The sequence below is a fragment of the Bos javanicus genome, chromosome 20 (genome assembly GCF_032452875.1).
Source record: "Bos javanicus breed banteng chromosome 20, ARS-OSU_banteng_1.0, whole genome shotgun sequence".
Taxonomy (NCBI): domain Eukaryota; kingdom Metazoa; phylum Chordata; class Mammalia; order Artiodactyla; family Bovidae; genus Bos; species Bos javanicus.
The window spans coordinates 58,580,570-58,596,082 of record NC_083887.1 but is presented as its reverse complement, the minus strand read 5'-3'; the positions used below and the strand labels follow the sequence as shown (position 1 = coordinate 58,596,082).

At 46.0% G+C, this 15,513-nt stretch overlaps 1 protein-coding gene across 5 annotated transcripts in view; it reads left to right on the top strand.

Annotated features, from left to right (window-relative positions):
• Positions 1–15,513, top strand: part of TRIO (trio Rho guanine nucleotide exchange factor) — a 362,510-nt gene that overhangs the window by 136,855 nt on the left and 210,142 nt on the right. For all 5 annotated transcript variants that reach the window (XM_061393858.1, XM_061393857.1, XM_061393861.1 and 2 more), the window contains exons 3-5: positions 4,105–4,219; positions 11,251–11,443; positions 13,855–14,367. In XM_061393858.1, coding sequence (XP_061249842.1) covers positions 4,105–4,219; positions 11,251–11,443; positions 13,855–14,367 — 821 coding nt within the window. The remainder of the gene's footprint in view (positions 1–4,104; positions 4,220–11,250; positions 11,444–13,854; positions 14,368–15,513) is intronic.

Genomic DNA, 15,513 nt, shown 5'->3' with positions numbered 1-15,513 from the left:
GAGTACCTCCTATGTGCCAGTCTGTTACCAGGAATTGAGAGGATATAAGATGTCAGTGATTGAACACAGGGGCTTCTGATCTAGTGGGGGGCGGACACAGGGAATATGTAAAGTGCATCATTTAGTGGAAGGTAATGGGGGGTTACAGAAATAAAATGTAGCAGTGAGGAAGGAATGGCAAAGCAAATGCAGTTTTTATAAGAAATGAAAGTAATTCAGCGTCGTCATGAACATAAACTTCACTTTTTTTCTTTCTTTCTTTCTTTTTTCTTTTTTACTAACTGAGCATTTGGATAGACAGATAATCCTTAACAAGCTGTTAGTTTTTGGTTCTGCACAGAGGTGCAGAGACTGTGAAACTCTCCTAGACAGCTTAGTAGACAGACGTTGGTAGGTGCAGGAAATGGGTTTCCCACCCTTTTCTTATCACTGAGTTTCCTATCTGTGAAGTGGGACTTGGGCTTCCCTGGTGGCTCAGCAGTAAAGAATCTGCCTGCAATATAGGGGGTTTGGGTTCGATCCCTGGGTCAGGAAGATCCCCTGGAGAAGGGAATGGCAATCTCCTCCAGTACTCTTGCCTGGAGAATCCCCTGGATACAGGAGTCTGGTGGGCTACAGTCCCTGGGGTCGCACAGAGTCGGATACAACTGAGGGACTAAACCACATCACCACCACCAAAGTGGGACTCTGTCCATCCCGCCTCACCATGAGACTGGGAGTTGACATCAGACACATAGAGTATGTCTAGTAGATGGAGCTTTTATGAGCTATAATGTCATTATTTTTATAAGTTCAGAAGCAAGAACTGTGAGCTTGTGGCTTTTCTGCTCCTAACCCGGTCAGTATTTTCATTTGTGTATCTTCTGTGACATTGGCAACCAAGCTAAATCTTGGGAAATATAATATAAACAGACATCTGTGGAGCTGATTTTTAAGCTCTCTGAGGTTTAGAGACCACGTTCTTCTAACGTGATACTAGTATATTTCATTGGTTCTAAGATTTTTAAGTTCTAACCCCATTGGGAGGGGTCCCTGGATGATTGGCACCTGCCTGTCACTGACGGACACACCACGGATCAGAAGATACACCCCATACAGGGAGGTTTGCAAGTGAAAGCAGATAATCAAATTCGTCAGTGGCGAATATACCATTTTTCCAGGTGGTGCAGTGGTATAGAATCCACGTGCCAGTGCAGGAGACACGGGTTCAATCCCTGGGTCAGGAAGATCCCCTGGAGGAGGAAATGGAAACCCACTGCAGTATTCTTGCCTGGAGAATCCCATGGACAGAGGAGCCTGATGGGCTACAGTCCATGAGGTCGCAAAGAGCAGGACTCAACGAAGTACACATATGCCATTTTTTACTTCATAAGGGATTTTTGATGAAGTTTTAAAATAATCGGGAATGGAGAAGGCAATGGCACCCCACTCCAGTACTCTTGCCTGGAAAATCCCATGGATGGAGGAGCCTGGTAGGCTGCAGTCCATGGGGCTGCTAGGAGTCGGACACGACTGAGCGACTTCACTTTCACTTTCACTTTAAAATAATCATGGTGAGTTTACTGAAACTCTAATGCGAAAGGGAAAAAAGACAAACTGATTTTTTCCCTCTTTATCTTAAAATTCAAGTTCAGGTTTAGGTAAGCTCTTTTTACGGCACGAATGAGGGCCCATTCATGAGCTTGCCGGCTGCTCTCCGGGTCCTCCTCAGCACCAGCAGCCCGGGAACGCCTCTTGTTGGCAGTGGAGCAGTCGCAGGGGCGGCCAGCACTCCGCACACACCTGCGTCCTCACCCCTGGAGTGAAAAGCACGGCTGTGTGCAGTGTGCACACACAGGCCGACTCCCCCATGACCGTCTCTGATGGGCGGATTCTGGATTCTACTTGTCTTCATAGCCATGCGAGAGCCCACCTTGCTTACATTGAGAGATATGAAGACTCCCCGAGGGGGGCCATTCGAGCAGGGGTCATGGGCATTCAGTCTCCCTGATGAACCACACATTATGTTGCATTTAAAAGCAGTTCAGAGTGGTGTTGAGCAATGTACGATGCTGTTCTGATTACCAAACGTGGGGTGAATGTGTTAATACAAATAGATATTTTTTAAAACTCAAGTTTCTGTAGTATATGTTGATGTAGAATATTTTTGATCAAAGAGATTGATTCGTTTTTGAAAAGAATGAAAGATATTGGGAAACAAATACTGCAGTTGTTACCTGTCTTATCTTGGAGACATGAGGTATTCCAAAAAAAACTCCAGCCAGTGATGTTCCCCTCAGAATACTATCTGGTATTTTGGAAGATAACTTCGTAATGATACTCTGTCATTTACAGCAGTACCACTGTACCCTCCTAAGAGCACCTTTCATTCATATAAAAGGCCCAGGAGCCCTTCATTTAGTTTTCCTTCTGATATTTTTATTACTTAGGAAGAACTAAAGCCACCAGTTTGAAAATTATACAAGTTCTCGTCAGGGCGAAGAGCCCAGCTGTGACATGCTGGCACAGTCCCTTGGACTTCAAGCTCTTTGAGCCTCAGTGTCTTTCCTGATCAAGCTGACAGGAGGAAACAAACAGGATCGTTGTGACTATCAGATCAGAGCTCTCCATGCCATACCTAGCATGTGTCAGCTGTGGTTTAGTTGTTGACCACATTTAATACCTGAGTTACTGATTTTATAAGTACTTTAACACTATTCTGGACTGCACGACTTAACAGTACACGTGGGTCAGTTTAAGCGTTCAGGATCAGCATTAAGTGTCAGTACTGTTAGCAGGAGCTCGTGTCCAACTCTGCGACCCCATGGACTGTAGCCTGCCAGGTTCCCCTGTGCGTGGAATTCTCCAGGCAAGAATACTGGAGCGGGTTGCCATTCCCTTCTCCAGGGGATCTTTCTGATCCAGGGATTGAACCTGTGTCTCCTGCATTGCAGGCAGATTTTTTTGTTGTTGTTCTGCTGAGCCACCAGGGAAGCCTGTCAGTCATCCTAGGACATTGTAAAGACCCATGTTGGTAAAATGTGTTTTAAAATACCAACATCTTGTGCTGAATAAGTTTTCAGCATCCGTAAAGTGAAGAATCTGGTCTCCTGTTTGTTTTGTTTGCATTTTCATTTACCTTTGCTGATAGGTAAACGATTAAGATGAGAAAATAATGAAAAGTTTCATATTGTGGCTTGGATTTTGCGATGTCAGTACCATACTTCTGAAACGACATGACCGAGCTATAAAATTAAATGAAGTATACACTTGGGAAAACAACAGTTTTCTTTCTCTGTGTTTCTTTCTGAGACCCTTGATAGAAATAATAAAATAAATGTGGCAGTTCCATCAAAAATATTCAGATATACTCATAGACTTCCTTAGGTTGTATATATGTTAATGAGAAATATTTCTACTTTTCTGTCAAAGGCCTGTCATGTGAGAGTTGTACTTAATATGTAATGAAATCTTTATAAAGTTCTTAAGCTAATTTCATTCTGCTTTAAAATTCTTTGTGCCAATGTCTCCCTCTCGCTTTTGTTTTTCGAGTGGCTTTTTGGAGAGCGTGGGGCAGCTTGACCACAGGGGTCAGCTACTGCCCTTGAGAGGGGAGGGCACCCGGGATCCCAGCTTCTCTGAAGTCGTCATCCACAGAGTTTGGTGAACAATCCTGTCTTTTTCCTGTTGAGATTTAAAGCCGTTTGGTTGGTAGTAAAGAGAACGCTTAGAATGTCTGGGAGAGAGTACTCAAAGTGCTGGAGAAGAGAGAGACAGAGAAAGAGAGACAGAGAGACAAAGAGATGCAGAGAGACTGAGGGGAGGAGACAGAGAGGGATGTGAGGAGGTGAGGTTTAAGGCAAAGGAAGCACGTGAACGTGACCCTTTTTCTCTCCAACCATAGAACTGAAGAAGGGAGGAAACAGACCCCCTGAAGGAAGGAGACAGGGTTCTGGGACACCCTCCCTGTGCGGGTGGCCCTGCCGCTGGTCCCAGTGGAGCGGGGGCACTGGCCTCTCGAAGGTCTTTTGGGCCGGGCGGGCGGTGGTGATGCTGGGCGCCCGCGGGCCTCAGGAGCCGCGTCCTCCCCTTGGTGTCTGATCGTGCGCATGTGTTTGTTTGCAGGTGGCAGAGACAAGCGCGGGGGTCCCATCCTCACCTTCCCGGCCCGCAGCAACCATGACAGAATACGGCAGGAGGACCTCCGGAGGCTCATCTCCTACCTGGCCTGTATCCCCAGGTGAGTGTGGGGGGCCTGGCCGCTCGCCATCCATCTGGCCCCTCCCGGGAAAACAGGCCCCTGTAACACGGGTCCCAGCAAGGCGCTGCCACGATGGAATCACATTCTTGCTCCCTGTTTCCCTCCTGTGACACTTTCCCTCCTGGGTGCTGGGCGGGAAGGGCTGAGTTCCTCGGGAGGTGGGGTGGGGTGGGGTGCCCCCCTGGGCTGGGATCTGAGGGTGTGGTGCCCGAGGCAGCAGTGGCACAGAGATGGTGGGGGCCCTGATCCGAGACTGCTTCGTGGATCCTCGGGGTGCAGGCAGATGTTAACAGATGCCCACCGCAGGGGGCTGGTGACCGCCCCCAACCCCTTTAGGGTGACACCAGCCTGGGAGACAGCCCTGTCCTCTGCTGACCCCCTCCTCAGCATGGCTGTGGCAAGTCAGCTTTGGTCTGGACGGTCTGACCTCCGGAGGGAGTTCCTGGGTTTTTCTTCGCATTCTTGGGTGTCCTTTGTGGGAAAGCTATCACACGTCATGGATGACACATGAATGGGCCCCTTAATCGGGTTAAAAATGTGGAAAAAGTTTCCCCCTTTGTCTTACTCTGGTGTTTCCTTGAACTGTTGAAATCATAGAATTGGAAAGAGTCTTAGAAGTTATTTACTGCTCTGTCACTTATAAATACGGCATAGTTCGTGGCCACCTCTTACTGAGCTCTCACTGTGTGCCACGTGCTGTGCTAATGGTGACAAAGAGCGCGGTACAGAGGGCAGTGCAGAAGAAGAAAGGAGTCCCTGCCCCCCTAAATGACGCTTGTGGTGGAGTTTAAGTGAACAAGGTGAATTCCATCCATGTGATCCTTTAAAAGCAGTTACGTTGTTGGAATTCTGGATATAACTTTGGCAACTTGCTGTTTGGTCTTGAAATCTGTGTTGACTGTAAATATTAAAAAATTGCCTTTTCTTTCATTGATGCCATAGAAAAATTGATACACATATATTGTCGATCATCTGATGACCCACTTTAAACAGAGACACAAAACTTTGTCCTGGGAATTGCGTAAACAGCACTGGAGAGAAGCAGGTGCCCCCGTGCCTGTCCTCGGGCTCCAACAATGATCACTTTCTGCCCATCTTGTCTGCTTTCCCCACAAAATATAGTACATCTCCAGCATCTTCTTGTTTCTCTCTGATGTGACCCTAGAACCACTGAACACAGTTCACTTCATTTCCTGGATTTGCCTTTGTATTTACAATTCTGGACAATAGGAAATGCCATTTTCTTGTTCTTGGTTCATTTAATGAGCAGGTAAGAGAGATGATGCATTTATCAAGTGATAACGGAGGAAGATTTCATAGTGGTACAAATGGCAGTGGCAACAAAGAGATTCCTCTCTAGGCCCACTCCGGTCCTCCAGTGACTGGAAAAGAGCCACGCTGCCCCCAGGGGGCCTGCAGAGGTGGGAGCACTCCGGCTTAAGCCAAACGAAGGGATCAGCGATCATCATCAGAAGGTTCAGGGTGTGAGAATTTGGTGGGACCTACCTACAGGCTCACTGATTCTTAATTTCTGAGTCTGATAATTTGTTGTTAGTTTCAGGGTGATATAAACAGTCCTGGACAGTGGAGGGGGGGTCCCTGTGGGACTCCTATCTCAGTCCACCACCATCCCACATTTTCTGCAATATGAAGGAGCCTCTGGCTACACCTTGGCCACACAGTCACAGGACCACACATTCCCAGGCGTGGAGAGAGTGCTATCCAGGAAAGCGTGTGGGCAGGGTCAGACGGCTGGCCTGGTTACTTATATTTATGAATTTTCTGATGGCTGGCCTGGTTACTTATATTTATGAATTTTCTGATATTTGTGATAGTAATCTGTGCTTCTTAGATCATCGTATTGAGTAGGATTATTTACATGCGGGCCTGGCATGGTGTCTGCCTATGGTTGCTGCCTCAGCTGTAGTATGGTAATGTCTGTTTTTCATATTTGCCTTTCAGCTTTCCTTCAGTAGTTTTCCCCCCCCTTTTTTTTTTAATTGGAGGCTAAATACTTTACATTATTGTAGTGGTTTTTGCCATACACTGACATGAATCCTCCATGGGTGTACATGTGTCCCCATCCTGAACCCCCCTCCCACCTCCCTCCCCATCCCATCCCTCTGGGTCACCCCAGTGCACCAGCCCAGAGCACCCTGTCTCATGCATCAAACCTGGACTGGCGATCTATTTCACATATGATAATATACATGTTTCAATGCTATTCTCTCAAATCATTTCCTTCTTGCCACGTGTTCTAGAGCCAGATCTTCTTGTCTCTTTTTTTTCTGCGTGGCTTCCTGATTGTCTTTCCACTAGAACCACCTTGAAGTTAAACATCAGTGTGATCTGAGCAGCGGTGCCTGGTTTTGAGTATTGTTATTTGGGACACCTGCCTTTCCCCTCTCCCTTTCTAAAGAAACAAAACAATTAGAGTAATAGACTGACTTTCATATGATTAATTTGCAAGGACACTTTTCCTTGAAATGAGTAGGAGAGAAGTCAGAGTGGAATTTCTTGCTGGTGTACCTGGGACTCCTGCACAGAGATGAAGTCACATTAATCTTGGTATATGTCTAAGTTGTTTATTGCTCTTAACACATGAATTATACTAACTAGAATGTTTTGTCTTCTCTAGAATGATTTATAGTAGCTAAGGTTTCCCAAGTGGCTCAGTGGTAAAGAGTCCACTTACCAAATGCAGGAGATGCAGGAGACATGGGTTCAATCCCTGGGTCGGGAAGATCCCCTGGAGGAGGAAATGGCACCCTGCTCCAATATTCTTGCCTGGGAAATTCCACGGGCAGAGGAGCCTGGTGGACTACAGTCCATGGGCTCACCAAGAGTGGAACACAACTGAGTATACATGCATGCAAGCACACATATACATAGCAGCTGAATGGATAAATTACTCTTTGGTCATCAATGAAGTCATGTGAAACTCTGAGTTGATTCATTCATGCACATTCGTATAAGATACCTTCTTCATCTAGGAAATGAAAAAAGAAGACTTTCTCTTTTCTAGAGACCTGCATTGAAAAAGGACTTAAGTTTTATCTACATTTTTTTAAATCTCACAGCTAAAATGAAGCTTTTAGGTAAAACTGCTATAAAATACCTGGTTAATAAGTCTCAATTTCGAATGAGCAGTGTTTTGGAGGTAGAGACATGGCCCAGAGCCCTTGTGTAGCAGCCGTAGTTGTTCACTGGATGCTCAGAAGTTAGAACGGGCTTTGGGGGTGTTTGCAGGTCACTGCTTTCTTCACAGTGTCTCACTTTCAACTTGTAAAGACGGACGGGTGGGAAGCTTGGGCACTCCCAGACTGGCTGGTCTGCTGCTCGCGTTCCTTGGAAGTCCCCGGTGGGAACTTGTGAGTTGGATCGCAGAGGCAGGTGACTAGTTAAGCCTTCCGTAAACTGTACAAGCTCAGGACATCTTTCGCTTGTGTCTGTCTCCAGCTCATTCCTTTTGTTAAGCCTGGAGTTACTCAGGATTCCTTCTAAGCCCCTGTCAAGTGGAGTGGCTTTGTAGTTTTATGTACACACGGCATAGTGCTCTGTGAACAGAAAGACAGGCTGCCAGAGAATTGACCTCAATGAGGGGAAGACCGATGAAGCCCAGGCCCTAAACAGCACCTGATAACAACTGTCGAACCCAGTGCTGTGGTTTGACCGTTTCTGGGGCGCATCTCTGGGATGCAGCAGCAGGACCTGAGGGTCTGGAGCCTCGGTCCCCGCTGGGCAGCAGATGTGGACATCCTCCCGCTCAGGCTGGTCTAGCCCCGAGGACCTCTGGAGCCCAGAAGCTCCTACTGAATGGACTCCTGCGGGGTAGCAGACCCCATTAGTGCCCGAGGGAGGCCAGGCCGCTTCATTTCAGTGACTTGGGAGATTTCGGGAGACATTTCTGGGAGTGCCAGCTGCCTCTAAGGATTTATGAAGGAGGCTGAGACACTCCCCGGATCCTGGCCTGGGATCTGCTTGAGACAGGAAAAGCGATTGCCTGAGGAGTCAAGGGTGACCTCTCTTTAAGTTCACAGTCATACAGAAGCGAATCAGATCACTCCTCACTGCGTCCCACGCTGGAGTGATAAGCCGGGGGCCGCCGGATAAGTCTGTTTGTGTTCCTAGGACTGTGAGCTATCACGTGTCCAGGTTCTATCTCCTCAGACTTTCTGGGAATGTTTCGGTGATGGGCCCCTTGCACTGCTGTGATTGTCGCAGGAACCTGGAGCGTGAGTTATTCTAACAGTGAGAGTCCAGATGAGGAAAAGAATGGTGTGTGTGGGAGTGGGGAGGGCAAGAAGGCGGAAGAGCTCATGCAAGGGAGCATGAGATTGACTTAAATTTAGTTGAGATCGTGCTTCTTTTTTTTTCGGTTGTCTACAGTGGGCTCACTTTATTTAAAAAAATGTTTAATTAAAATTTTTCAGTAGAGTTGACTTAGGATATTTGTGTTAGTTTCAGTTGTACAGCAGGATTGTTCAGCTATACGTACATTTGTTTTTCAGGTTGTTTCCATCGTGGGTTATCACAAGACCCCGAGTGTAGTCCCCTGTGCTGTGCAGTAAACCTGTGTAGCTCGTCTGTTTTATGTACGGCAGTTTGTATCTGTTAGTCCCAGTCTCCTGATTGATCCCTCCCCGTCTCCCTTTTTCCTTCGGTGACCGTGAGTTTGTTTTCTATGTCTGTGATTCTGTTTCTGTTTTGTATAGAGATTCATTTGTATGATTTTTTAGATTCCACATGTAATTGGCACCGTATGAAGTTGTCTTTATCTGGCTTACTTCACTTACTGACTGACTTCACTTCACTTTTAGGTTCATCAGTGTCGTTGCAAATGGCAATATTTCTTTGTTTTTTATGGTCGAGTAATATTCCGTTGTGTGTATAAATATGTATATCACACCTTTAGAAGCCAGTTCTCCGTTGACTGTCACCTGGTTGTCCCCATGTCTTGGCTGTTGTTCATTGTGCTGTTACGAACATTGGGGTGCACCCCTAATTTTTGAATTAGAGTTTTCCTTTTTCTCTGTATGTTTGTCCTGGAGTGGGATTGCCGGATCATATGGTAACTGTCTTTTTAGTTTTTGAGGTACCTCTGTACTCTTTTCCACAGTGGCTGCACCAGCATTCCCATCAGCAGTGTGGGAGGGCTCCCTTTGCTCCACAGCCTCTCCAGCATTTTGTTGGTAGACTTTCTGATGACGGCCGTGCTGACTGGTATGAGGTGCTGCTGCCTCATTGTAGTTTTGATTGCGTTTCTCCAATAGTGAGCAGCGTTGAGCATTTTTTCATCTGCCTGTTGGCTGCCATCTGTATGTCATCTTTGGAGAGATGTCTGTCTAGGTCTTCTGCCCTTTTTTTTATTAGCTTGTTTGTTTTTTTGACACTGAGTTATATCAGCTGTTTGTATATTTTAGATACGAACCTCTGTCAGTCACATCATTTGTAAATATTGTCTCCCATTCTGTAGGTTGTTTTTTTGGTTTGTTGATGGTTTTCTTTGCTGTGCAAAAGCTTTTAGGTTGGTTTAGGTCTTGTTTGTTTAGTTTGCTTTTGTTTCTTTTTCCTTAGGAGATCGATCTAAGAAAATACTGCTGCAGTTTATGTCAGAGAATGTTTTGCCTGTTTTCTCTTTCAGGAGTTTTATGATGTCATGTCTTAAAATTCTTTAAACTATTTTGAGTTTATTTTTGTATATGGTGTGAGGGGGAGACTATGGAGTTTTAACCCATGTATATGGACACTTTGAGTTTTGTTTTTTCTTTTTTTTTTTTAACTTATAATTTTATTTATTTATTTATGGATGTGCTGGGTCTTCATTGTTTTGAGGCCTTTTCTCTAGTTGTGGCAAGCCGGGGCTACTCTCTGATTTTGGTGCTCGGGCTTCTCATCTCAGTGGCGTCTCTTAATGTGCAGCATGGGCTCTAGAACGCAGGCTCGACAGGCTCAGTAGTTGTGGCGCATGGGTTGGTTGCTCTGCGGCATGTGGGATCTTCCCCGACCAGGAATTGAACCTGTGTCTCCTGCATTGGCAGACGGATTCTTAACCATTGAGCCACCAGGGAAGCCCTTGTTTTTTCGTTTATTGCAGATATGCTTTATATGCATTTCTTGTGTCCTCGGGTTGAGATTTAATAGGGTTCATAATTTTTATGTCTTCATCGAGGACATTCTTAAGAGAAACCAGCTCTTTTGTTTAACAGCTTGAACTTGGAGAGAAGAATACAGTGACTCCTAGCACTGCCTTGACTTGTTGCTAAGAGGCAACTGTGTTTTCTGTGGCCTGTGCACTCTCAGTGCAACCGGCTGACAAGGACAAATAAGACACAGTAATCCCATGAAAATAAGTGTACCCCACACCCTGCCAGATGGGGGGGTCCCCCGGGGCTGGTGACCCACACCTGAGAAGCTGCGAGGGAACTCAGGGTCCCAGGCAGGTTAAAGGGAATAAACTGGGACGTTCAAAAGCTCGCACACGCTGATGTGAGTGGTCCCAGCTCCTCGCAGTCCTGGAGCCCAGGTGACTGCTGCACCCGGCTCTGCGTGTGCTGTCAGGGTTCCCTCCCTGTTTAGCTCTGTCCTTGTTTAGTGGCCCTTCACCCTTACTCGGCAGCGTGTGTGAACAGTTAACGCACACAAGGCCAGAGAGATGGGCAGGGTGGTCACTGCTTTTCTCCTAAAGAGAAGACAAGATGCAAAAGCCATGGCACAGCATAAAGACTTGAACATTTTGGAGGCTGAACCCTCTGCAGGTATAGTTAGTCTGTTCTGTTAAGGCACCAGGGAGGGCGAGAAGCACGGCTAAGAGCCAAGCTCTCTTGGTAAGGATTCTGCATCCAGCAGCTCCCTGGGTACCAGTGCGGGACGGCCAGGCAGTGGGTGGAGGGACCCGCCCTGCCCGCAGCAGGATGACAGAGGCAGAGCCTTCCTCGCCAGGCCAGCCTCCAACCAGACACAGGGGTGAGCCCTGGCATGGTGTCAACCTGCCTTTTCTTTCTCTCCAGTGAAGAAGTCTGCAAGCGAGGGTTCACGGTGATTGTGGACATGCGCGGGTCCAAGTGGGACTCCATCAAGCCGCTGCTGAAGATCTTACAAGAGTCCTTCCCCTGCTGCATCCATGTCGCGCTGATAATCAAGCCAGACAACTTTTGGCAGAAACAGAGGACTAATTTTGGCAGTTCTAAATTTGAATTTGAGGTAACTTCCCCGTGTAGCCAGACCAACTCAACCAGTAGGTGTGGTTTATTAAAAGCTTTTCTGTCGTCATTGCAGGCTGCTTATAGATGTTTCAGAACCATGTATCCAGCAAAAGCTGCCTATCTTAGTTACAAGTGACGTGTAAAGTTAGTCATTATGTTAAATAAGACGGGTTGGTTTGTCACCTTATCCTCTTTGAGGGTTAGGTTCCAGGCCTCTTGTCCCTGGGTGGTGGGGTTGCTGGGGTGTAACCTGTGTGTCTTAGAAGCCTGTTTCCTTTCACTTCATGGGATAAAATAGCTTTACTGTTGAGCGCAAGTGGCTTTAGGTGGCTTCTGAGGCCTCACTGTTAACCCCAGCTGTGGAAATAAGGGAATAATAGGGAGAAATGCCCAGCCTCAGAGTTCCTGAGGAGATGTGTGGGGGAGACTGACTTTTTTATTGCGTCCTTAATTAATGTTGGAGCGAACCATCTGCTCTGTATTTCATACGTCAGGTCTCTCATTTACAAAAAGGGAGCGATTCTTTAAACCCCGGGCGGAGCCCTGGGTCCAGTTAGCACACAAGGTCGCTGTCTTTCAGTGTGTAAAACAGCCCTCAACCTGCTGCCTGACTCTCCTTCCCCTGGAACCTCCTCTCCTTAGGCTCCCAGGCTTCTGACAAAGCTCTGATGCAGTGGGTTTCATGAGAGTATTATGGGGAGAAGGTACTCTGGCCAGCTGGAAACTTGATTCATGCCATATTGTGTAATAAAATTTAAATATTTCCTAATTATAAATGCTAATTTTTAGTTGACTAGATGGTTCATCTAGCCGCTTTGCCCAAACATTAGGTTATAGTGAATGTATTCATGTATTTTAAGGTTAACAACAATACTAGTATTAAACATATCACACAATATTAATTCTTAAGCTTGATGTTACATGTTACACCTTTCAGAGTCTTTTCATGCATACATGAATTGCATTTTAAAATTTGGATCCTTGGTACTGATTTTCAACCTGAAATCTGCATGTAGTTTTTGAATTTGAGGTGAAAGGTGAAACCAGTAAGCCTTTATCTTACACACCAGACGAAGTGAGTTTGGAGGACAGTTTGTCAGATATCAGTTCTTTTCTTGACACAGAATGTAAAATGTGCTGTATTTGATGATACACATTTTAAGCAGACATAGCAGTTTGTTGGCGTAAGGTCTAGGTGTTTGCTCGTCTCGCCGTGCTATCTCCCTCTGGGCCTTTAAAGTTTCCTCCCCTGGTTTTTCTGTTGACCTTCTCTCTACGTTATCACCTGCTTCTGTCCGTGAAGTGATTGCTCCATGGACGTTTTTAAACTCTGGGCAGATGAGACAGCAATGAACCTGTGGCCACATTTCAGGCTAAAGTGCTGGGCCAGGAGCCGCCCCCCTTTCTAGCTCTGCCTCTTTTTGCCATTTGTTATGCCAAACAGCACAGAGACGCAGCTGTAGGTTTCTCTAAAACTAGAGGTAACAGAGGTGGGGTTACATAAGCCTTTCTCTGTTTTATTTTTTGGCTCTGGGCCACATTTTTTTTTTTTTTTTTCTCTTTTCCTGTGTCTTCACTAACTCCCCCTCCGTATGTTTTCCTTGAGGCATCATATGTAATATTAACTCCGCATCACATTCTGTTAGGGTGAGGTGAAGGTTTATCGCCCAGGTTGTAGTTGACCTGAGCCTTGTGAGCGTTAGATTGTTAGGTAGGTGATTGATGTGCGACCTGTGTGCTGCTCAGGGACTTCCCTGGTGGTGCCGTGGTTGAGGCTTAGCCTTCCAACGCAGGGGGTGCAGGTTCGATCTCTGGTTGAGGAGCTAAGATCCCACATGCCTCGAAACCAGAAAACCAAAACATGAAACAGGAGCAATATTGTAGCAAATTCAAAGACTTTAAAGATGATCCACATCAAAAAAAAAAAAAAATTAAGTATCTGTGCTGCTCAGAGTCACTGTGGATCTCTGCAAGTGAATGGAACATTTGTTCTCTCTCCAACTTTGTGAGAAGGGCGTCTGCCAGCTTTCTTGCTAACCCTTGAGCATTTTCTAAATTTTTAAAAAGTCACTCATGTTCCAGTGTGCCTAATGTAGTGAGTTTATTTCCACAGTCTTGGAAAGAAATCGACTTTCTTTAGCTGTCATGAAATTCATGATTCTATTATTTTAGGTTTTCCAACTAACAGTCGTGTGTTATTCTAATGAATTTGTCTTTCACCGAGTGTACTAATGCTTCTTTTCATTTACATTTATTTTAATGGGGCCAGCACAAGGTATGTTATGTTTTCTATAAGTGGATTACTTGCTTCAAGTTTGAAAATCTGTGGTTAAGTGTTACAAATTGCATTATGATAAGACCATGTATGACGGGTTCATCTTCTCACACGTGATTTTCTTTCCCCTTAAGACAAATATGGTCTCTTTAGAAGGCCTTACCAAAGTAGTTGATCCTTCTCAGCTAACGCCCGAGTTTGACGGCTGCTTGGAGTACAACCATGAAGAATGGATTGAGATCCGACTTGCTTTTGAAGACTACATTAGCAACGCGACCCACATGCTCTCTCGGCTGGAGGAGCTCCAGGACATCCTCGCCAAGAAGGAATTGCCCCAGGATTTGGAGGGGGCGCGGAACATGATCGAGGAGCATTCCCAGCTGAAGAAGAAGGTGATTAAGGCCCCCATAGAGGACCTGGACCTAGAGGGACAGAAGCTGCTGCAGAGGATTCAGAGCAGCGAGAGCTTTCCCAAAAAGAACTCGGGCTCAGGCAACGCAGACCTGCAGAGCCTCTTACCCAAGGTGTCTGCCACGCTGGACCGGCTGCACTCGACGCGGCAGCATCTGCATCAGATGTGGCACGTGCGCAAGCTGAAGCTGGACCAGTGCTTTCAGCTGAGGCTGTTCGAGCAGGATGCTGAGAAGGTAGCGGATGGGGCGGGGGTGCTACAGTGCTTCCTGAAGGGAGGCTGCCTGAGTCGCTGGGTCTGAGCACCCGAGGCTGGTTTGGTTGGGAGAAAGGGCGGAAAAAAAGGGCTGGGGAGAGGCGAGCCACTCACATGGCCTTGGTTAGAGAGCAGCAGTGTCAGTTCGGAGATCTCCCTTCCGTCTGCTTTCCAGCGTTTCTCATCGCGCATGAGAGCCTCTTCTAGAAACTTAAAGTGGTTAATTACTGATGGTTTGGTTTAGATTGCCTGTAAGATAGACATGAATATTTTCAATTAAAAGGGTGAAAACTTTATAGAATATCTTATTGAAAGCAGTAATGATGCATGTACTTTTGTAATACTTGCTCTTCCACCCAGAAAAGCCAGCGGAAAAACACCCTTCAGACCCATTGTTGAATTTGTTTTCACAATAAAAGGCGAATAATGAATTAAGAATAATAACTTCTGGGAAACAACAGGCAATAATTAGTTACGGTTTCCTGTCAAACCAGCAGGTCAGAGTGAGCTCTTGAATGTCTTAGCAACGTGAAAACAGGACACTTACTTAGAGGAAAGGGTTGCAAGCCGTGAATGTGGGTGAATTGATCTGTGTTGAACTGAGCTCACTGAATCCTTTTCAAGGACAGGAAAATGTTTTATAAAGTTAAGAAAGCCTATTGAAGTCTTTGATATAAAGGGATCTTTTGAAAGGTGACAGTCCAGCACTATTATCCCATATTATTATTTGGTAAGCTTCTAACCTCTATTTGTTTAAGGTGACCCTTGCATAGCACGGGGGTTGGGGTGTTGACACTCACGAAGTTGAAAATCCACAAACTGTGCTCTCTGCCTCTAAAACAAAGGAGTTGCTGAATGACTCACCCGGGGATGAGAGGCTGAAACAGTTTGGTAGAATCAAGGCCCCAGCCCCAGTTCTTTTGATTCCATATATGATCTCTAGTTGAACACAACTTTTTGCCACACGTAAAGATGTGTAAAATGAAAATACAGGTTCTTCATTTATTGAAGAATGTAGATACTCCATTTACTTCATTTATCTGCATGTAATTAGACCCGTGCAGCTCAAACCCGGGCTGTTCCAGGTTCAGCTGTAGCGCCTTGTCAGAGACGCTGGAGAACCTTC